Source organism: Moschus berezovskii, chromosome 17, assembly GCF_049115385.1.
Source record: "Moschus berezovskii isolate FMDL1 chromosome 17, NW_MosBer_1.0, whole genome shotgun sequence".
NCBI classification, from domain to species: Eukaryota; Metazoa; Chordata; class Mammalia; order Artiodactyla; family Moschidae; genus Moschus; species Moschus berezovskii.
This window is the reverse complement of record NC_142476.1, coordinates 68,335,068-68,357,584: the sequence shown is the minus strand read 5'-3', so window position 1 is coordinate 68,357,584 and position 22,517 is coordinate 68,335,068. Positions and strand designations below refer to the sequence as shown.

At 45.2% G+C, this 22,517-nt stretch overlaps 1 protein-coding gene across 1 annotated transcript; it reads left to right on the top strand.

The window, feature by feature from the left end:
- Positions 1 to 10,221: 10,221 nt before the first annotated feature.
- Positions 10,222 to 22,447, top strand: C17H1orf115 (chromosome 17 C1orf115 homolog). The gene is made up of 2 exons (XM_055419875.2): positions 10,222 to 10,518; positions 19,969 to 22,447. The coding sequence occupies exons 1-2, from the start codon at positions 10,222 to 10,224 to the stop codon at positions 20,086 to 20,088; spliced, it is 417 nt and encodes a 138-aa protein (XP_055275850.1). The 3' UTR covers positions 20,089 to 22,447.
- Positions 22,448 to 22,517: the final 70 nt, after the last annotated feature.

Genomic DNA, 22,517 nt, shown 5'->3' with positions numbered 1-22,517 from the left:
TTCTGACTGTTGCTTCCTGACCTGCATACAGGTTTCTCAAGAGGCAGGTCAGGTGGTCTGGGATTCCCATCTCTTTAAGAATTTTCCACAGTTTATTGTGATCGACACAGTCAAAGGCTTTGGCATAGTCAATGAAGCAGAAATAGATGTTTTTCTGGAACTCTCTTGCTTTCTCCATGATCCAGCGGATGTTGGAAATTTGATCTCTGGTGCCTCTGCCTTTTCTAAACCTGCTTGAACATCTGGGAGTTCACGGTTCACATATTGCTGAAGCCTGGCTTGGAGAATTTTGAGTATGACTTTACTAGCGTGTGAGATGAGTGCAATTGTGCGGTAGTTTGAGCATTCTTTGGCATTGCCTTTCTTTGGGATTGGAATGAAGACTAAATGGTTTCTGTTCTCTCTTTAAAAAGACAGCACCAATTCTTGTTGCTGTATGACAGAAAACCACAAAATTCTGTAAAGCAGTTATCCTTCAATAAAAAAATTTGTTTAAAAGGCATTCCCCCAGTACTTCCCTGGTGATCCAGTGATTGAAAATTCACCTTCCATATAGAGTTCTTAGAATATGCCTGACTCTTTGTGTGGAGAAGGCAATGGCAAGCCACTCCAGCACTATTGCCTAGAAAATCCCATGGATGGAGGAGCCTGGTAGGCTGCAGTCCGTGGGGTCGCTAAGGGTCGGACACGACTGAGCGACTTCACTTTCACTTTTCACTTTCACACATTGGAGAAGGAAATGGCAACCCACTCAAGTGTTCTTGCCTGGAGTGTCAAGACTCTAATAAATGTTAGACACAATGAAAGTTTGCTGTCATTATTTTTCTAATTTGTTGCCAGTATTTCTCAGCTTGCTGTTTGCCTTTTACTTTACTTCTGCTATCTTCTGAATTACTAGCCTATCCTTTAAAATTTTTTTCATCACTCAACCATAAAAAAATCTCCAATCCAGAGATTTATTAAATGTTTATTTTCTTACAATTATTAAAAAAGAAATCCAGACTGAGAAATTGGTTCAGATTTTTAAACTCTTGTAAACATTGTATTTGTAAGACCTCTTCAGACAGCCATTTTCCACAGCGATCAATGCAAAGAAATAGAGGAAAACAACAGAATGGGAAAAACTAGAGATCTCTTCAAGAAAATTATGGATACCAAGGGAACATTTCATGCAAAGATGGGCTCGATAAAGGACAGAAATGGTATGGACCTAACAGAAGCAGAAGATATTAAGAAGAGGTGGCAAGAATACACAGAACTGTATAAAAAAGATCTTCACGACCCAGATAATCACGATGGTGTGATCACTCACCTAGAGCCAAACATCCTGGAATGTGAAGTCAAGTGGGCCTTAGAAAGCATCACTACAAACAAAACTAGTGGAGGTGATGGAGTTCCAGTTGAGCTATTTCAAATCCTGAAAGATGATGCTGTGAAAGTGCTGCACTCAATATGCCAGCAAATTTGGAAAACTCAGCAGTGGCCACAGGACAGGAAAAGGTCACTCTTCATTCCAATCCCAAAGAAAGGCAATGCCAAAGAATGCTCAAACTACCGCATAATTGCACTCATCTCAAGCTAGTAAAGTCATGCTCAAAATTCTCCAAGCCAGGCTTCAGAAATACATGAACCGTGAACTTCCAGATGTTCAAGCTGGTTTTAGAAAAGGCAGAGGAACCAGAGATCAAATTGCCAACATCTGCTGGATCATCGAAAAAACAAGAGTTCCAGAAAAACATCTATTTCTGCTTCATTGACTATGCCAAAGCCTTTGACTGTGTGGATCACAATAAACTGTGGAAAATTCTTAAAGAGATGGGAATACCAGACCACCTGACCTGCCTTTTGAGAAACCTATATGCAGGTCAGGAAGCAGCAGTTAGACATGGAACAACAGACTGGTTCCAAATAGGAAGGCTGTATATTGTCACCCTGCTTATTTAACCTATATGCAGAGTACATCATGAGAAACATTGGGCTGGAAGAAGCACAAGCTGGAATCAAGATTGGTGGGAGAAATATCAAAACCTCAGATATGCAGATGACACTACCCTTATGGCAGAAAGTGAAGAGGAACTAAAAAGCCTCTTGATGAAAGTGAGAGAGTGAAAAAGTTGGCTTAAAACTCAACATTCAGAAAACTAAAATCATGGCAACTGGTCCCATCACTTCATAGGAAATAGATGGGGAAACAGTGTCAGACTTTTATTTTTTGGGGCTCCATAATCACTGCAAATGGTGATTGCAGCCATGAAATTAAAAGATGCTAACTCCTTGGAATGAAAGTTATGACCAACCTAGATAGTATATTTAAAAGCAGAGACATTACTTTGCCAAACAAGGTCCATCTAGTCAAGGCTATGGTTTTTCCAGTGGCCATGTATGGATGTGAGAGTTGGACTGTGAAGAAAGCTGAGCACCGAAGAATTGATGCTTTTGAACTGTGGTGCTGGAGAAGACTCTTGAGAGTTCCTTGGACTGCAAGGAGATCCAACCAGTCCATCCTAAAGGAGATCAGTCCTCGGTGTTCATTGGAAGGACTGATGCTGAAGCTGAAACTTCAATACTTTGGCCACCTCAGGTGAAGAGTTGACTCATTGGAAAAGACCCTGATGCTGGGAGGGATTGGGGGCAGGAGGAGAAGGGAATGACAGAGGATGAGATGGTTGGATGGCATCACCGACTCAATGGACATGAGTTTGGGTGAACTCCGGGAGTTGGTGATGGACAGGGAGACCTGGCGTGCTGTGATTCATGGGGTTGCAGAGTCAGACACGACTGAGCGACTGATCTGAACTGAACTGAAACATTGTATCCCCAGAATATCATGGACAGACATGGCCTGAGAAATCATTTCATTCACACCCTCATTTCTCTGATGAGGAAACAGAGATCAAAGATGTTGTTGCAAATGGTTTCATCCATTCTGGTCCAGGAAGGTTTAGCACTCTGCGCTCTGGAATCCCAGCTTGCTGTTTTGCCAGTGCTTTCTAAATTCTTCACCAACAAAGTTGAAAAAAGTTAAAGTGTTAGTCGCTTCAGTTGTGTCCTACTCTTACGGACTTTAGCCCACCAGGCTCCCCTGTCCATGGAATTGTCCAGGCAAGAATACTGGAGTGGGTAGCCATTCCCTTCTCCAAGGGATATTCCCCACCCAGGAATCAAACCCAGGTCTCCTTCTTTGCAGACTGATTCTTTACCATCTGAGACAGCAAGGAAACCCAAATATAGTTAGTCACTCCATCGTGTCCAATTCTTTGCGACCCCACGGACTATAGTCCCCCTTTATATTCCTCTTTGTGGAACCAAATTTAGAAGTTTGTTCTATTGAGCTGCACTGGAGTAATAATGCATTTGTCAGTCAAAGATTCAGGTCAGGGTGATATAACCCCTGCCCCCATATTGAATGGATATTCCCAGCCCACAGCACAGAAATGTCAGACCATTTCTTTAAAATTTTTGACATATTGAAATTGTTGTTAGTTCCGTTATTTGGGCTTCTCTCACAGCTCAGCTGGTAAAGAATCCGCCTGTAATGCAGGAGACCCCATTCGATTCCTGGATCGGGAAGATCCACCAGAGAAGGGATAAGCTACCCACTCCAGTATTCTTGGGCTTCCCTTGTGGCTCAACTGGTAAAAAAAGGAATCCGCCTGCAATGCGGGAGACCTGGGTTCAGTTCCTGGGTTGGGAATCTCCTGGAGAAGGGAAAAACTACCCACTCCAGTATTCTGGCCTGGAAAATTTCATGGACTGTATAGTCCATGGGGTCGCAAAGAGTCGGACGCGACTTTCACTTTCACTTTCCAGTTATTACCAGAGAGAACCACTAGAGGGCAGAGAAACCCCCTGTCTGGGAGGCAGTGCTTGTGCCCTACAACCCACAATGGTTGGAATCCTAGGGACCTCCCAGCACAACAGACACCCCATTGCCTCTGAAAAGTGTTTGTTCTCGTGGCCCACATTCCCTAGATTTAACGAAGAGCATATTTATTTCTTCTGCCTTCTCATGGATCTGAGGCTAAAGTCCTTTGCTGCTTCAGTTGAATTTTGCCCTTTGATTCACTCAGGTTGTTTAATCTGGCTACAAAGATTCATTCCATTAGATCTCTCATATCAAAATGTAATGCTTTCATAAATTTTCTGGAACTTGATAGAATTCTGCATTCTTTTCAGATTTTGTGAGTCTAACAGGGTCAAACCCCTAGGATTATTAAAATAACATTTTTTAAAAACCCATATCTTTTATAACTACATTCTTTTATACTGCACATATTTTCCCTCTTAGAATACTGTGATGAGCCAATGGTTTTTCATTGACTCAGTTGGTTTCAATTATTTATGGTCATTAGTTGTGTGTGTGTGTGTGTGTGTGTGTGTGTGTGTGCATGTTGAGGTTAAAAAGCAGTCTGGCTTTGTAGCCTACTAGCCCATGTGGAGAATCCCAGGGAGTGGGGAGCCTGGTGGGCTTCCGTCTATGGGGTCACACAGAGTCGGACACGACTAAAGTGACTTAGCAGCAGCAGCAGCAGCCCATGTAACCTAAAATGCACAATTTAAAAAATAATGTTTATTTAATATCGGCTGTACTGGGTCTTTGCTGTTTCACGGTCTTTTCTCTACTTGCAGCAAGTGGGGCCTACTCGAGTTGTGCTGGGCAGGCCTCTCATTGCTGTGGCTTCTCTTATTGTGGAGCACAGGCTTTCTGGCTCAGGGAATGAACCCGTGTCTCCTGCACTAGCAAGCAGATTCTTATCCACAGAGCCACCAGCCAAAATGAACAATTTTTAAATGTGTCTTTGCTTTCTAGTAACCAGATATCCCAAGGCCATCTTACACCTTCCTCATCCCAGGCATGCAATCAGCCAGTTTTTCCTAAACCCCATTACCTTTCCGTGGAAATTGATATGAGACCAAACTATTAGCACAAGAGGTGCTTATCTGATTTTGTGCTACTAGGATGATATGACCTATCGGCCAATTCAGTAGACAGAGATGGAAAAAGAAATGTCCACCTCCCAATCTATCTCTCCAAAGACACACGTGTGTAATACATTCATAGGCATTTTTAGTTTAGTCCTCATATTACTTCACAACCATAATATTTAAATTCTTAATTCTATATTTAAGCTATAATTATGCCTTCTTTTCTTTTATCATAAATGATGCATGTAATTGTCACTGTGAAGCTCTTGATTTATAATGAAGCTAACAGAATTAATAATTTATTTTACTTGCCATTAAAAGGAAAACGATCCAAAATAGCGACACAGTATGAATAGTAATCCTTAAACTGCTAAATGAAAGTAAAGTTTGTGTTTGTACTTGCTTTTGTACTTAGAGTGCATCAGAGGCTATGGAGTAAAATTACTTTGGTTTAGAGAACTCTGGAATAATTCCTCATGCTGTGATTTAGCGAATTCTGTCCAAATGTTTCATTTTCGGTTTGAAAGGGTCAGCATTTGACATTTATGAGTTCTTAATATTTTAGTTCGTGCTTTTTACTTTGGGCTATGTTCAGCCACTGGAAAAGAGTAAGTCAGTTTTATAACTTCATATCATTAAAATAAATAGAAATACCATAATATTTCATTAAAATAAATAGAAATACCGTAATATTTCAACTGAGTATTGACCAAGAATTTCATTTAGTCGTTTTATGGCTCACCTACAATGACTCTAGGCATAGCTATAAGTGTAAGATTTATATATGTGCATTCCGGACAAACCCAGACAAGCCCATGATGACAAATTCATCCTATTCAGTTTCTCTTAGTATGTTTAGAATCTACAGTTTCATGTCTCTAATTAAATTTTCATTGTACTAAATTCTATCCTAATATGAGCATTTTTTAATAATCTTCTCTGCTCCCTACCCCTACCAAATTCATGTTTCTTCCCTCTTCCTCCTTTCTAATCAATGCATCATTCATGCTAAGTATTATTATATCAAACTAAATAATAATTTGGTTTTACTATACACAAGCCAAAATAGTTTTCTGTGTTGCCATTTTCTAAATGCAGTACCAGTTATTAAGATATTTTATCACACATCCAGGGAAAATGGTGTTATTTATTATAATAGAATGTATATACATATATTTTTATTATGCATATTATATTTATATATATAAATATTTGAATGATACACTGTTGGCAAAGGAGAATGCATATCAGTGCAGGTTTTTCAGGTTTGGTCAGAAATATTCTTTTAACTCATAAGGTCATAATTCTGACTTTTTTCTCTATACATACATTTTTCTGTTATCAATATTCAGTGCAGATAGCTTGGGAGTTTTCCAAGTCATCAGTGGCTTTTGAATAAATCCAACCAAATAAGATACAAATTTATTATAGTGTTGAAGGATGATTTTGACTATTACATGTTCTACTTTAAGGCATGTCCACAGGTGAATTCTGATATAGAATGATGCACTGGTGGTGGATACAGGGGCGTCTTGGTGCATGGAATTCCAGAGAGTGACAAGCTCTCATGGACGGGCAGGCAGGTGTGCAGCCTGCATTCTCTGGGCAAGTCGCTGAGTTGTGTGTGGGGACCAGAGAAGGGGGCCTGGTGGCACTGAGAGGCAATGCCGGCGGGTGCGGAGGAAAGAGCCAAGCTCTTAGTTATGTGGGGCTGGCAAGCTAGACTGGAATCTGGAAACGCCCCAGATAGAAAATAAACAAATCACTTGGCCCTGCGATGGTTCCCTCATTCCCAGAATTGTGCTGAGAAAGCGGCAAAAGGGCTACGCTGGGAAGCATGTGGGCTTTCTCAAACTTTCCAACCGTGGTGGATGCCAGAGCCCTGCTGGAGTTGAAGCCAGGATGAACAAATGCCGATGCTGTGCTCCAGTCCCCTTCCAGCCCCAGTGCCTGTAAGATCAAACACCTTGGTCTCTGGATGCTGGTGACCCAGAAGTTTGAGGTTTGGGCTAATCACAAGTGTTATTGTTGCTATTAAGTTGCTCAGTCGTGTCTGACTCTTTGCGACCCCATAAACTGCAGCCCACCAGGCTCCTCTGTCTGTGGGATTTCCCAGGTAAGAATGGGTAAGAGTGGGTAGCCATTTCCTTCTCCAGGGGATCTTCCCCACGCAGGGATCAAACCCAGGTCTCCCTTGTTGTAGGTAGATTCTTTACTGTCTGAGCCACCAGGGAAGCCCCTCTTTCTTTCCAAATTCATGTATTTATTGCAAAACAAAGGATACAAAACCTTTATAGGTCTACATATGGAAACTTTATTTTTAATTAAATATCTGTAACTACCTTTTGCAATTTAATTCAAATAAACAATTGTTTTTAAGACTCTGAGATATCTTAAGCATTTTTTACTTTAACTCAATAACTGATGATATATTTTCATGAATCTGCCTGCGATTCAGGAGACCCAGGTTCAATCCCTGGGTTGGGAAGGTCCCCTGGAGAAGGGAATGGCTACCCACTCCAGGATTCTTGCCTGGGAACATGCTATCCCTTGGGCTAATTATTAGCAGGCTCCGAATTATTACCAGGAAGGAAAGATTCCTAAGGATGGGCTCTCAGCCCTTTCCACTCCCTTTCCTGGGAGCAGAGGCTAGAAGATGAGCATCCTCCAGAGTCCTTGGAGTACTGGAGGGAATTTAACAAGTTAACTTATAATCAGGGGCACTCCTGAGAGTTTTGAAAGGTAGATTAGGGTGAAAGCCCTGTTTCTGCTGTTTTTGCTGCTTCTGCTAGTAAGCACAGCCCTGCAGGTGTTGAATTTCTCTGAGGGAGGAGAGAGGATTAATTTTAAATCAAGTTCAAGTCTCTGGGTATTACATGGAATTGGATATTGTAAGATTTATAAATTATATAAATTAAGAACATATTTGCAACTTTCGGTTTTGATTATCAGATCAGAAAAATATATATATATATATGACTGTCATGTAGAAACAAGAAAACCACACCCCACTATGAATAACTTCTAAAGAGATAATACTGAGCAATATAACATGGGTTCTGATTACCTCTCCTTGAGTCCTGTTTGCTCACTGATTATAAAGACTTAATCTGGGGATCAATTTTCAATTGCTCTAGTGTTTCACTTTTAACAGGCAATCTAAATGTTGTTGTGATATTTGAAAATTATTTTGTTTGGACAAAAACACACTGTATGGGGACTTCCCTGGTGGTCCAGTGGCTAAGAATCCACTTTCCAATGCAAGGGTTGTGGGTTTAATCCCTGGTCTGGGAACGAAGATCCCACAGGCTGTGAGGCAACAAGAGAAGCAGCAGAGACCCAGTGCAGCAAAAAAAAAAAAAAAAAACACAGGAAGCAAACAAAACACATTCCATGGACATTTCACCTATGTCTCCATTTGTTATGTAGTTGGGAGTGGGAGGGTCTCTGAAGTCCATTTTTCACATAGAAAAGGCACGATTAGAGTCTGTTTTTGTTTATAAATTGATAGTTATCTTAGTAAAGTTACAAATCCATAGATCAAGCTTCCCATAATCTTTTAACCTTCAGTACTGTTTTATTTCATTTACAAACCTGATAAAATTTAACAGTCACTGTAATGGGTTTATCATTCACTTCATTTAATTATCTTAAACATTTTAAGTGACTTTTATAAACTTAATATACGTCATTTTCAAGTCCTTCAATTTTGTACAGGACTATGTAACTCATAGTAAATTAACTTATTTTTATATTCCTTTCAAGTTAAACTTATCAGTCTAAATAATTTGATTTTACAATTTAAGTTGAAATCACAAAACTAATTTTTTATATTCTACTATGTTAAATTATGACTATTTTATATACTTATAGCAGTATATTCAAACAGTTCTTAAACATATCACACATTTTTATAGTATTAAAATATTAATGAAATAATAATACATTGTTTTTATACTTAACGCTAAATTTCCAAGAATTAACAGGTATTCACCTACATAAGAAAGTAAGATATCCCAAACAGATTGAGATGCACAGTAATCTGAGAATGCATGTCTACCAGAGTGATATGCTTGAAAATTGTGATTTTAAAGATTACTTCATATGATGTCATGTGCTCGCATCAGAATTAACTTTTCCAGCCCTGTTAGTTTGCTTCCCTTTTTCACTGGAGTCAGACTTGATGAACACCATCCACGCACTGCTTTGTGTTTCTGAATGTTTGCTTAGCATGAAAGTGAAGTCGCTCAGTCCTGCCCGACTCTTTGCAACCCCTTGGACAGTAGCCTGCACCAAGCTCCTCCGTCCATAGGATTTTCTAGGCAAGAGTACTGGAGTGGGTTGTCGTTTCCTTCTCCACGGAAATATTTATTTGGGCCCCTTTGCGGGGTGGGGGGTGGCAAGAATACTGGAGTGGGTTGCCATTCCCTTCTCCAGGAGATCTTTCTTCCCGACCCAGGGACTGAACCCGGGTCTCCCACATTGTAGGCAGACGCTTTACCGTCTGAGCCACCAAGGAAGTCTTTCTCAGCATAGGCAACTGGAAAGTTACAACTGTTTTTCAGAACTCAATAAATATTTTCTGATTGCTTTTCCAGTAGCCTATCTCTAGTTTGCATCCCATTGAATACTGTATTATAGCCATCATTTTACCATATCCCCACCAGCACTGAATATCGCTCAGTCGTGTCAGACTCTTTGCAACCCCACGGAGTGTAGCTAGCCAGGCTCCTCTGTCCACGGGATTTCCCAGGCAGGAATACTGGGGTGGGTTGCTATTTCCTTCTCCAGGGGATCTTCCCGACCCAGGGATCGAACCCAGGTCTCCTGCATTGCAGGCGGACTCTACCGTCTGAGCCACCAGGGAAGCCCACAATCTTTATCACTATCATCTTTTTCATCATCACCATCAACATCATCTCTGCCAGTCTCCACGTGGGCAAAGGAAGTCTCACTAGGTGGGGTTCACTTCTTTCGTTGTAAGTGCGGTGGAACATGCTTTGCATGTTAATTGTCCATTGACCTTTCGAGATATCCCTCACCCAGTGGCTGGGATCCTGGCCGCTGGGGCCGACCAGCCGAAGGCCGGGCGCGGTGGAGCCGCCGCCATCCCAGGCCCCGCGGCCAGGGGGCGCTGCGGTGACACGGCCTCCCGCCCCGTCCGGGTTGGCCGGGGCTGGGCTGAGCCGGGCCGGGCCGCGTTGGGCAGGGGCGGGCGGCGCGGCTGGAGGTGCGGGCTGGGAGCAAAGGTTGGTGTCTTTACGCCCCGACCTCAGCCGGAGGGCCCGCGGCGTCATGACGGTGGGAGCCAGGCTCCGAAGCAAGGCGGCGAGCAGCCTCCCGCGCTGCGGGCCCCTGGCCCGGGGGCGAGGGCGGACGGAGAGGGACGAGGAGGCTGCCGCTATCCTGGAGCATCTGGAGAGCGGGGCGGAGGCGGCGGAGAGCGAGGCGAGCGCCCCGCGCCCGGGCTCCCGGGGCGCGCGGAGGGTGCACCTCGCCGTCCTCCCGGAGCGCTACGAGCCGCTGGAGGAGCAGGTGCCGAGCGAGAAGCCCAAGAAGAGGTACCGGAAGAAGCTGAAGAAGTACGGCAAGGTAGGCATTCCACCGCCCCAGTGCCCGGGGTCAGGCATCCCGACGTCGGCCAGAGAGCTGGAATCCGATCCCTGCAGCCTGACGCTCTCAGCCTCTCTGCCCGGCCCTGCGCCCCTCCTGCTCCCGCGCCCACCTCCGCCCTCCCGCGCCCCGACATTCTCTCCTGGAGCCCCGACGTGGCTCCGTGAACTGGGCAGTGGGGCCAAAGTGACTGCGGAGCGGGATCGGAACTAAACGAGAGGTTTCCCTGCCCACAGCTCCTCGGCTTCCCCCATGCTGGCGGGTGAATAACATTCCCAAGAGTCGATTACCAGGTGGTTCTTGTCCTAGGCGTGTCTTCCCACTCCCCTGTGTAGTCGGGAGGACAGGAATCAGTGTCCCTGTCTTACAGATGGGAACACTGAGGAATTAGCGTGTTTCGGTGACTTGTAGAAGGCGGCCCAGTTGGAAAGCAGGGAGTTACAACCCAGTTTATCTGTTTTCCAGCAACATCCTCTCAAGGACATCCACTAGCTGAGAATTGTTGGCATTATTCCCCTAAAGATTCTCAAGGTGATTTCCAGGGCCTGGGAGCTCAGCAGTCCCGAAGTATTCACTCGTCGAATCCACTTTTCTCCCAGGGTGTTTCTCTGCAAACACACTGTCACTTGCCTGGGGGTGGGAGTGGAGAGGTGGGGAGACAGAGAATATGAATATGGGATACAATGGCAGTTTCTTTCTCGGAGATCAAAGCCCCAAAGCAGTTCCCAAGTTCTTCTGCCTGGAAACCCTTAAAGCTACTGCTGCCTCAGGCCCCTGGAGTTGGACGTGGCAACAGGAACTCACTCTGTCTTGACCAAAGGGAAGGGGCTCCACCTCATTATTGTCCCTCCAGTTATCTGTGTCCTCCAGCAATCTCTTATCATACCTGAAACTGACCAGTCTCCACACCTAGCAACTGAGCTTTGTCATCATCTTTAAAGGTGTGTCAGCAGCTCTGGGAACAGTAAACAAGCAGGCAGTGGTAAAGTATATTAATAAATGTATGTTAGTAAAAAGTATAAAATTGGGACTTTCAGGCTTAGAGTCATGCCAGGATGAATCATTCTTTTTTCCTTTTTTTCCCAGTTGAGCCCCCAAAAAGTCATTCTTTGCTCAGTTAGTGTACTGATAAATGTGTGAATCCCAGCTCAGAGAGGCTGGTTGAGCTGAAGGTGCTTTGGGAGGTCTAACAATGTGCCAGACATTGCGCTGAGCACTAGAGATCTAAAATGGGTATGATGTAGTCCTGCCCCAGCAGAGTCTTCCTGGGGAGACGCTGGCTTATGGGTCACTGCCCTGGAGCTACATGGAAAGAGCCTGGGCATTTTATCTTCATGAACGAGGTTGTAAAGTCAAGTTTTTCAGATCAGTGGTGACATGGAAACGGCACAGAAGGATGAGTCAGGGTTTCATAGGTTAATGATGAGGTACTAGTTCAGATTCACTAGCGTGATTATTATTAGAGAAGAAAAACAGAAAATAGCAAGTCTTGGCGAGGATGTGGAAAATTAGAATTCTTGTGAGTTGCTGGAGGAAATGTAAAATGGGGCAGCTGCTGGGGAAAACAATTTAGCATTTCCTCAAAAAATTAAACACAGAACTAACATATGGCTACTGTATAAATACACAACAAGGACCTACTGTATAGCACAGGGAACTATAGTCAATATCTTATGATGACCTATAATGGAAAAGAATCGAAAAGGAATATATATGTATATATGTATGTGTGTGTATATATATATATCTTGGTGGCACAGTGCTAAAGAATCTGCCTGCCAGTGTGAGAGATGAAGGAGACTTGGGTTCGATCCCTGGGTCAGGAAGATCCCCTGGAGGAGGAAATGGCAACCTGCTCCAGTATTCTTGCCTGGAAAATTCTGTGGACAGAGGAGGCTGGCAGGCTGCAAGTCCATGGAGTTACAAAGGGTTGAACACAACTGAGCACGCATGCACTCATGCAGACACACATGCACCGTCTGCAATGGTAGTTCCGGTAATTCCACTCCTAGGTATATACCCAAAAAAGAGCTGAAAATAGGTAATCAAACAGATATATATGTATACATGTCCACAGCAGCATCACAATAGCCAAAGAGTGGCAACAACTCAAATGTCCATCAACTGATAAGCAGGTAAACAACATGTAGTACACACACACACAGTGGAGTATTATTCAGCCGTGAAAAGGAATCAAGTACATGCTACAACATGGATAAAACACAGTGCTCATTGAAAGCAGCCAGACACAAAAGGTCACATATCATGCGTATGATTCCATTTATATAAAATATCCAGAATAGGTAAATCAAGAGAGACAGAAGGCAGATGGTTGCTTGCCAGGGACTGGAGGGAAAGAGGAATGCAGAGCGACTACTTGCTTAATGTGTATGGGTTTGCCTTTGGGGTTGGTGAAAATATTTAGAAGTAAATAGAAGTGGTGGTTGCATACCATTGTGAATGTGCTCAATGCCACTGAGTTGTTCACTTAACCATGGTTAATTTTTACATTATGTGAATTTCACCTCACCTGAAAAAAAAAACAAGAAAGAATTCCACCAGATAGAAAAAGGATGGGGTACAGGGCAGAGTGCTAGCAGAATCGAGGCAGTGTCACACGCTGGTTCAGTAGACCAGGAAGCCAGGTGAGGACGCTGTCATGTGAGAGGTGGATGTGCCCTTTCTGCCCTTCAACTCCCAGGGTTTCAAATGAGCCACCCCTCTTTGTTGAAAATCCATGACATTAGCCAAGGCTCAGCTAGAAATGTAGGGAGGTGACATTCCCAGCTTTCATCACCAGGCAAAATTTTATCTCACTTGGGTCAGGGGAGTAAGAAGTGACCTGCAGACAGCTCCATGGAAGGGCGAAGAAAGTTCCTTTCTATCTTTTAGCCACTCAAATCCTTCATGCAGGTGCTTTAAAAAAATTATTTCTTTATTTTGGGCTGTGTTGGGTCTTTGTTGCTGTGCTCGGGCTTCTCTCTAGATTTGGCCTCTAGTCGTGGCCTGCTCTCTAGTCGTGGCCTGAAGCCTCGCTGCAGTGACTCCTCTTGTTGCGGAGCATGGGCTCTAAGGCAGTTGAGCTTCAGTAGTTGTCATGTACAGGCTCATTTATTCCACAGCATGTGTTATCTTCCTGTACTGGGGATTGAACTGGTTTCCCCTGCATTGCAAGGCGGATTCTTAAGCACTGGACCACCAAGGAAGCCTTCCCTGCTTCTATGTACAGAAAGGTGTTTGGCTTTTGTGAACTGTCCTAGGATAGGCCCCCTACCCTCTGCTAACCTGCGGCCCCGAGTAGGGTCACCCCAGGGCTGTTCTGGGTCCAGTGTCTGTCAGGAAGCTCTGGGCTCCGAAGGCTGGGTGCCCAGGACTCTTGGTGGTCAGGAACCCCAGCTGATTTTGAAGTAACAGAATATTCAGACAGAGCCTGGGTTGCTGGGAAAGTGCCCATTTTTTGAGTAAAGGAGGCAGAAGTACTTTGCTCTTACAGTCTGCTGGCTGCTCTGTTGCACACACAACATGCCATAGCTCTGACTCTTTTTAACGACCTTGAAAAGCCCACAGACTCCCATTATGCAGTGAAGGAAACTGGAGTTTCAGGAAGTTAAGCTCTTTGTTCAAGGCTGCACAGCTTGAGAGAAACCGAGCTGGGCATCAGGACCCTCTCCTGGCCTCTGCCTGTGCAGAAGCGGTTAGGATGGAGGCAGGAAGGGGTTAAGGGCACCAAACCCCAAACTTAGGTTCAAATAGGAGGTCATCTTTCCCAGGCACCTCTGGGAGCCACAAAAGTTACAAGAAGTAAAAAAAAGTTCCTAAATTTTGTTAATCGGGCTGCTTGAAGGGAGTTGCAGAGGGGAAACACAGGGTGTGGAATGACCTTGAGCTCAAGAAGGTGTTGGCCCCACATCTAAGTCGGGGGTTAGGACAGGGCCCTGGAGCCGGACTGCCGGGTACAAAATGTGCTCAGCCTCCTCCTGGTGTGTGACCTTGGGCTCTGCTCTTCTTTCTGCCTTGGCTTCCTCTTCTGTCCCATGGGCTGTGGTAAGGAGTGAATGAGTTCATCCACACAGAGGTCTTAGAATGCACCTGGACTATGATGATGGTTCTATGACTATTGTTGGCTGTTTTCTAAGAGATGGAGGAGAGGCCCCATATGACTGGTTCTTTTCTGATTTTGTTTAATGACCTATATCTCAGGGGGAAAAAAAATCAGCTCCCTGGAGAAGGAAATGGCGACCCACTCCAGTATTCTTGCCTGGAGAATCCCATGGACTGTGGAACCTGACGGGCTACATACAGTCAGTCCACGGGATCACAAAGAGTTGGATATGACTGAGCGACTAACACTTAGCTGATCAGCCACCTCAGCTTTGTGCCTGGGATGTGAAGACTGGATTTTATATTCCGGGAAAAAGGACCTTTGTTGAGAAGTGGTTTCCTTTTGGAAACTGGAGGGGGCAGGAAATCCCTGACATCTTTGGGGTTTAGCTGAATGCCCCGGAAGCCCTAGAAAAGCCACATTCCCTGTATTAGATTTCCTGTAACAGATTACTATAAATACAGTGATTTAAGATGACACAAACTTGCTTTCCTACAGTTCTGGAGACCAGAAGTCCAAAATCGGGCTTTCTGAGCTTCAGTTGGCAGGCTGATTGCTTCAGGAGGTTCCAGGGGAAAGCCGTTGTTTCTTTGTTCTTTTCAGTTTCTAGAGGTGCCCCCTCCCCACCACCCCACTGCACATTCAAGGCCACTGGCATAGCATCTGCAGGTCTCTTTCTCTCTGTCCTTCTGCTTCTGTTACTGCAGGGTCTTCTCTCTGAGTCCTCCAGAATCACTTTTATAAGACGGGCTTGTTCTTATTTGGATCCTTATATTAATAAAGATATAAGAATCCTTATAATGATGGGGCTCCCCCAGATAATCCATAATCCATGGTAGTCCCTCCAATTCAAGATCCTTCATTAATTGACGTCTGCAAAGTCCCTTTTGCCAAATGAGGTGGCCTATACACAGATTCTGGGGATTAGGACTCAGGCATCTTGGGAAGAAGGCATTATCCAACCCTCCACACTGTCCTGTGATCCCCCAGGCCGCTCTGCCCTTCTGAGAGATCATTTGGTTTAAAAAAGCTCTACTCAGATCAAAGTTTGCAAAATCTGCTCCCTCCAGTGACACTGAATTGGTCGATGGTAATATTTTGCGTTTCTTTGCATCACATTTCTCAGGTTCTGTGTTTTGATTATGTTCTAGCTAATGAGCTATTTTAGTAACATCTTTTTCTCATTGGCAAAGATGAAGTGACAAGCAGTTTTTTAAAAATAGCAGGCAGAAGGAAGTGGATGTACAAATACCCATAATGTCAAGTTTAATGAAGGCTGTCCATGATTCTAGGGGCTTTGTTTATGAAGGGTGCTCTGGACTGTTAGAGGACAATTTTTGTTGTTATTTCAAACAGGTAAGTAAAATTCTCCCAGTGAATCTTATCACACATTTATAGAGATGTATCTTTTAGTAGCATCACCTCCCTATCCCGGACATACACCCTAATGTCCCTTTGAGAAGTTGATGACACAGTGTCCCAGGAATCAGTGTCTAAAGAAGCCATCAAAATTACCTTCACCTCTCAGAACTCCTGCTTTGGCCTGAGAGCAACCAAAGGGAACACCCAGGCCCTTTCTGGGTGCTGGGCGTACAGTATTGAGCAGGAGCTCATTCTGTTATCCCGAGGCTGATGAAAGCTGAAATAAGCCAGAAATCATAGAAAAGTACAGTTTTAAGAAACGTCCCTGAACAGACAACAAAATATCTTAGATTTTAAAATTACTACCACAAACCTAAACTACTATAAAGTAAAAAGAAGCAGAGGTTATTTTCCAATAAAGCTAACTGATCTTTGGGGCATTTGCACTGCCTGATTTGGTGCCAGGCACTGTTCTACTGGGCTTTGCTCATAAAGAACCCACCTGCCAATGCAAGAGACAAGGGTTCAATCTCTGGGTAGGGAAAATCCCTTGGAGAAGGAAAAGGCTACCCACTCTAGTATTCTTGTCTGGGAAATCGCATGAACAGTGAAGCCTGGCGGGCTGCAGTCCATGGGGGTCTCAAAAGAGTCAGACACAACTTAGCAACTAAACAACAACTGTTCTAAGTACTTTCCTTGCATAAACCCAGTTAATCCTCTTTACCCAGTGAGGTAGTTACTAAATAGTCTCATTTTATAGGTGAAGACACTGAGGCCAAGGAAAGTTAAGTAAGTAACAGGGGTGGACTTTATGCCCAGGCTGCAAGCAGCTGCAAGGTTACATCTGCCTTCATGAAAGAAGGGAAGTGTATGTGAGAGCGAAGGACACAGACCCTGAGATGAGATTTCTTTGGAGTTCAGCTCTGCCTCTTACCAGCTGTATAATCACAAATAAACTTAACTCCTTGGTGCTTCCTTCTTGTTGAAGCCTAATAACCAAAGGCCTCTAGGAACATGCGAGTAGCCAGTCGAGTTAGATTTGTCTATTTGTTGCAGCAAGGAAGAATGTTTGCCAGAGGAGTCATAAGAGTCCTCAAAAAGTAGAGACCTCAAATAGAGAGGTAAATATTTGAGTCGGAGCCGAAGATATAAATTTGGACTTTATCAGCATACAGGAAATACTCAAAGTCATTGGAAATGGATGACATCACCTGTGGCGAAATTCGAGGCCAAAACATGTTTTAAAATAAAAAATAAGGAACAGTACTGAAGAATAACATTTTAAAGTTTGGTTGAAGGAATAATCCAGTGAAGAAACCAGAAGAGGGCCATAAAAAAAAGAACAAAATAATGCCATTTGCAGCAACCATGTGTGGACCTAGAGATCATCATACTAAGTGAAATAAGTCAGAGACAAATAACATATGATGCTACTTATATGTGGGACTTCCCTTGTGGCTAAGCTGGTAAAGAATCCGCCTGCAATTCAGGAGACCTGAGTTCGATCCCTGGGTTGGGAAGATCCCCTGGAGAAGGGAAAGGCTACCCACTCCAGTATTCTGGCCTAGAGAATTCCACGGACTTTGTAGTCCATGGGGTTGCAAAGAGTCAGACACGGCTGAGCGACTTTCACTTTCATATGTGGAAACCAAAAAAAAAAAAAAAAAGAGATAACGAATGAACTTATTTACAAAACAGAAATAAACTCACAGGCATAGAAAACAAGCTTATGGTTACCAGAGGGGGAGGAGGATAAGTTAGAAATTTTGAATTAGCATATACACTACTGTACATAAAGTAGATAAGCAACAGGAACCTACCCTATAACACAGGGAACCATATTCAATATCTTATAATGACCTATAATAGAAAAAAATCTGAAAAAAATATATCTATCTATATAGATGGAGATATTTATAACCTTTTTACAATGTTTCAGACATACAGCAAATGATCCTGTTAAAAAATATATATATATATATATTGCCTGGAGAATCCCCATGGACAGAGGAGCCTGGCAGGCTACAGTCCATGGGGTTGCAAAGAGTAGGACACAACTGAGTGACTAAACCCAGCACACACATATATCAGTTCAGTTCAGTTCAGTCGCTCAGTCGTGTCCGACTCTCCGCGACCCCATGAAGCACAGCACGCCAGGCCTCCCTGTCCATCACCAACTCCCGAAGTACACTCAAACTACAGAACTGAATCACTTTGCTGTATATCTGAAATGCTGGAAATCAACTATACTTCAATTTTTAAATTTTTAAAAAATAGAAAAGAAAGCTGAAGAAGGGCTTCATGTGAGGTAAGGGAAAAATCAAAATGACTGTTTCATGAAGTGTCCAAAGAGGCCAAGAGTCAGGGGGAAGACAGAAAGGTGCTCATTGGCTCAGGCAACATGGCGGTGGCGGATGGCCATGACCAAGCCGTCCTGGATGGGTCAGAGTAGGGGACGAAGGAATAAGGAGGGGGGAAGTAGAGGCAGTGAGTGCAGATGACTCTTTCCGTTGGTTTGACGTGACGCGGGCAGGACCTAGAGAAGGCCGTGGAGTCAAGGGGACCGCTGCGCGTGTGTGTAAGCTAAGGGGGATGATCCAATGGGGAGGAAGAGGGTGATGATGTTGGAGAAGGGAAAGCTGAGGGCACGGGGAAGAGGGTGCCAGCAGCAAGTGTCAGGGAAATGGCCTTAGGGGTGCTTTTTTCCACTGGGACCTGGCAAGGTGGGAGGAGAAGTCTGGGCAGTGCAGACAGTGGTGGAGGATGACTGGCTTCCCCAGTGACTTCTGAGTCTTTCAGTGAGAGATAAAGCGGGGCCGTCTAATGAGGGTGTGGACACGGTGTGCATTCGTGTGCACTGGGGGCTTGTGGAGAAAGGAACAGGTTCAAGAAGTCCTCTGTGGGAGAGAGGGACAGTCAGCCTACTGGACCAACAGACCAGGCTGGTCAGGCAGTGTTGGTGTCAAAGTGAGGCCTGTCATTGTGATCAGGGATTTTAAGTGGTCATTGGAGCTGGAAACATTGAGGACGGAGAGACAGGATGCACGGTGATGTCCAGGTCCCCTCCACGAATGCCGTCGTCATGGAGACAAAAGTTGGGGGTGGGGAGAGGCAAAAGGGGGAGGGGCAACAGGCAGTCAGTATCAGTTCGTGGTGGTGGTTTGCATGCCTCTGTTGCGACTCCACTTGAATCCCTTGGATGCCCTCTGACTGGCACCAAGCCTTGAAGACAAGGAGGAAGAATGGGTACCAAGAAAGTAAGGCCCAGCCCTTGCCATTAAGGAGTGTAGAATTGTATCAGGAACCCCAAACCATGGGTGCAGCAATGACAGAGCTGCGGGAGACTTTAGAGGCACATGGTGTGGGTCGGACAGGGCATGTCCTGGGTTTAGAGGGAGGCCTGGGTGGGCTTTTAGGTCGGGTGAATGAAGGAAAACTTGACCCAGCCCTCCTCTGATCCAGTAACTTCGCTTGAACAGAGGAGGGTGGGCTTTGTTTTAAATAATACAACACTATTGGTTTGTTTTAAATTTTTAAAAATATTTATTTGGCTGTGCCAGATCTTAGTTGTGACGTGTGAGATCTAGTTCCGTGACCAGGGATTGAACCCAGGCCTCCAGCATTGGGAGCATGGAGTCTCTGCCACTGGACCACTAGGGAAGTCCCCTAGTTTGGTTTTAGAACTAGCAGTTTCATGGTTGTCTCCAAGAAGATCTTTGAATTATCTGGAAACTTGTGGGGCTGGAAAGCCCTTGTCAAGGTGCTGAGGTCTGTTCTGATCCCCTGAGTGTTTTTCTGATGAGGTTCCATGTGGGGTGCCAGAGAGGTGGGAAATTGCTGACTTGCTCATTTGCCCTGGGAAAGTTAGGCGAGATGACTTTGTATGTATGTCACCACTGTGCATGAAAGATCACAAAGTTGCCTCATCTAACCCTTTGCTTTTCTCCTCTGTTCCTAAAAAATAGAACGTTGGGAAAGTTATCGCCAAAGGATGCCGCTACATCGTGATTGGCCTGCAGGGATTCTCCGCCGCCTACTCCGCCCCGTTCGGCGTGGCCACCAGCGTGGTGTCGTTCGTCCGCTAGTGGGAGCTGCCTGGGCAGACCCCGCAAAAATAATCGGAAGCCTCTGTTCTGCGAACAGTGTGAACCTAGGAGCATTTCAGACTTGAACCCACAAAATACTCAGAAGAGAAAAAACTGTCTTGGTTGAATTGGATGAATGTTATGGATGAGTCATCCCCATCCATCTGCTGAGCTTCCACATCTCTTGGACACAAGTGGCACAGGTGGACAATCCTGCAGAGAATTAGGCTGAGGTCAGGTTTGGGATTAGCAAGAGTTTGCTAAAACCGGAGCTGCCCGTGAAAGATGGCAGGGGGTGGCTCAGAGGCAAACACTTGGCTGGAGCCAGTGCTCTGGGTGGGCAGCAGAGTGGTGATTAGGGACGGGGTGGGAGGCGAGGGATTTTGATTTGGAGTGAGCCAGTTTGCTCGATTCTGGAAAGTTCTCAGGCTGACAGAGCTCCCAGCCCTTGGCTGCCTCGGTTCTGAGGGAACTGTTTGTCCCTAAATTCATCCCTCCATTTCCTTTCTGCGCTCCTTTGCCACCAGAAGTTTAATTACAGGCTTGAGAAGAAGGAAGAAAGAAAAATCTCTTTGAAGGCTCCGATGCTTTGAAAACCATGTTGACACTGTGTCATGACTGTTTCATATAGATGAAGGCTTGTCACTGTCACCTTCTCTGACGTGGATATGCAGGTGGTGCTGAGGGAAAGAGAATCAGCAAGGTCAAGTGCAGGTTGTTTGAGGGAGGGAGGGCTCCTAAGGGCTGCCGGGCCCAGTCCAGCCCATTCGGGCCCGGCCACATGTGGGGCTGGCCAGACCCGCCTGCAGGCAGATAGCCGGCTGAGGTTGTGGGCTCCCTGACCCAGCTGCCAGTTACCATCAGCCCCGTCATCCTTGGCATCAAACCGACAGCGGGTGCTCTGTCTTGGAGAGAAACACCTAGAAAGGAAAGTGTATGATTTAGAGAAGGAACCAGAAAGTAGGAGAAGGTGTGAAGGAAGCAGAAGAAGGATGCTGGACGAGAGAAGTGGAAGCACTGGGAGCAGGTCTGGGTTATCAGTGTTGGAAGGTCTTAGGCTCTGGATGTGGGCGAGGGGAGGCTAGGTGGTCAGAGGTGCCATGCTGATGCTTCCAGACCCTCTGAGGCCAGTGAGCTCACACTGGCTGCCCTTGGAGTAGCCTTTCCTCTCCTGTGCTGCCCAATTTGACATCATCTCAGCTGGATTCAAAAAGTTGGGGTGGCTGAGAGTCCTTGGCCTGGAGAATGATCTGTGGACTGCCACTGAGTCATCAGACAGGGAGGCGCCCACTGCCAACCCCGACAACGTGCCCCTGTTCTGACCTGGTTTCCAGAATAACAATTTCCAGTTCGAAATGGTTGTTACGAACCAGTCTGCAGGCTCGGTGACGACACCTACTTGTTGCCCCGTGAAGTTTTCCCGGGAATGAAGGCTCAGTGCTCACGCTTCACCCATCAAACCCAGCCAGGTGGCACCAGGAAGTGGAGAAGGTTGGAAGACAGACAGACAGACAGACAGACAGAGGAATGAGTGGAGGGGAGGGCGTTGTAGCTGTGAAGCTAGATTCTGCTTCGCATCCTGGAGGCTCATCACTGAAGGTGAGCTGGGACCTAATTCCTGCATCATTCATATTTCTGAGGAAAAGAGAATAGAAATGGCCCTGTGTTAGCGCCAATGGCACATTTTCACCCATGTAAGATAATTATAGCGTGCCCGGCCACACTGGGAGTCGAGGAAAAGGGGACATCAGTGGAATGAAAAGCACAGTTTCGTTTAGTGGGAAAGAGAGTCAGGACTGCTGATCAGGTAAGACAGATGCGGGGGAAGAGCCTGCGTGGGTTGGGAATACGCCTTCCTGGTGGCCCAGCGCTGCTGACTTGACCCAGAGAACCCTGTTGAGTTTCTCGGGGGACCTCGAGTGTGACCTGGGAGGGACAAGAGCAGCCAAGGCCCATCCAAGGGCGAGCCTCCCACCCCAGCCCCAAGTTAGAGACAGTGTAAAGCCAAACAATTTGGCCCCGACATTTTGGAATTCTGGTTAAGAATTAACCCAGAAATTTCAAAAGTCGAAACTTCCCAGGACCATCCCTGTGAAGGTCATGTGCACAGAAGATGAACCGCTCTGAACAGTCACTCAGCTGAGTTGTCGTTTCCTCCGAGACAGGGTACTCATGCTGCAGCTTACCTTTCTGCCTTTTCTTTCTCTTCAGTTTTTGTTGTTTTTTTTTTTTCAATATCAGCATCCACACTCTACTAAAAATTGAATTTTAGAGCTTTCCCTTTACATGATTGACCAAGAGGCTTCTTTTGTATGCTTTTCTCATCATAGTCTGTAAATAAAAGACCTGATTTGTCTAATGTTTCTGTGTGTAAAGTTTTTCTCGTCCTCCCCAGAGAGAGAGGGACACCTCTCTGGGGCCCCCAGCAG

Excerpts from the sequence above, each read along its gene's own strand:
- C17H1orf115 (XM_055419875.2), top strand. The coding sequence starts at position 10,222 with ATGACGGTGGGAGCCAGGCTCCGAAGCAAGGCGGCGAGCAGCCTCCCG. Across the intron at positions 10,519-19,968 it reads AGCTGAAGAAGTACGGCAAG|AACGTTGGGAAAGTTATCGC; the intron begins GTAGGCATTCCA and ends CCTAAAAAATAG.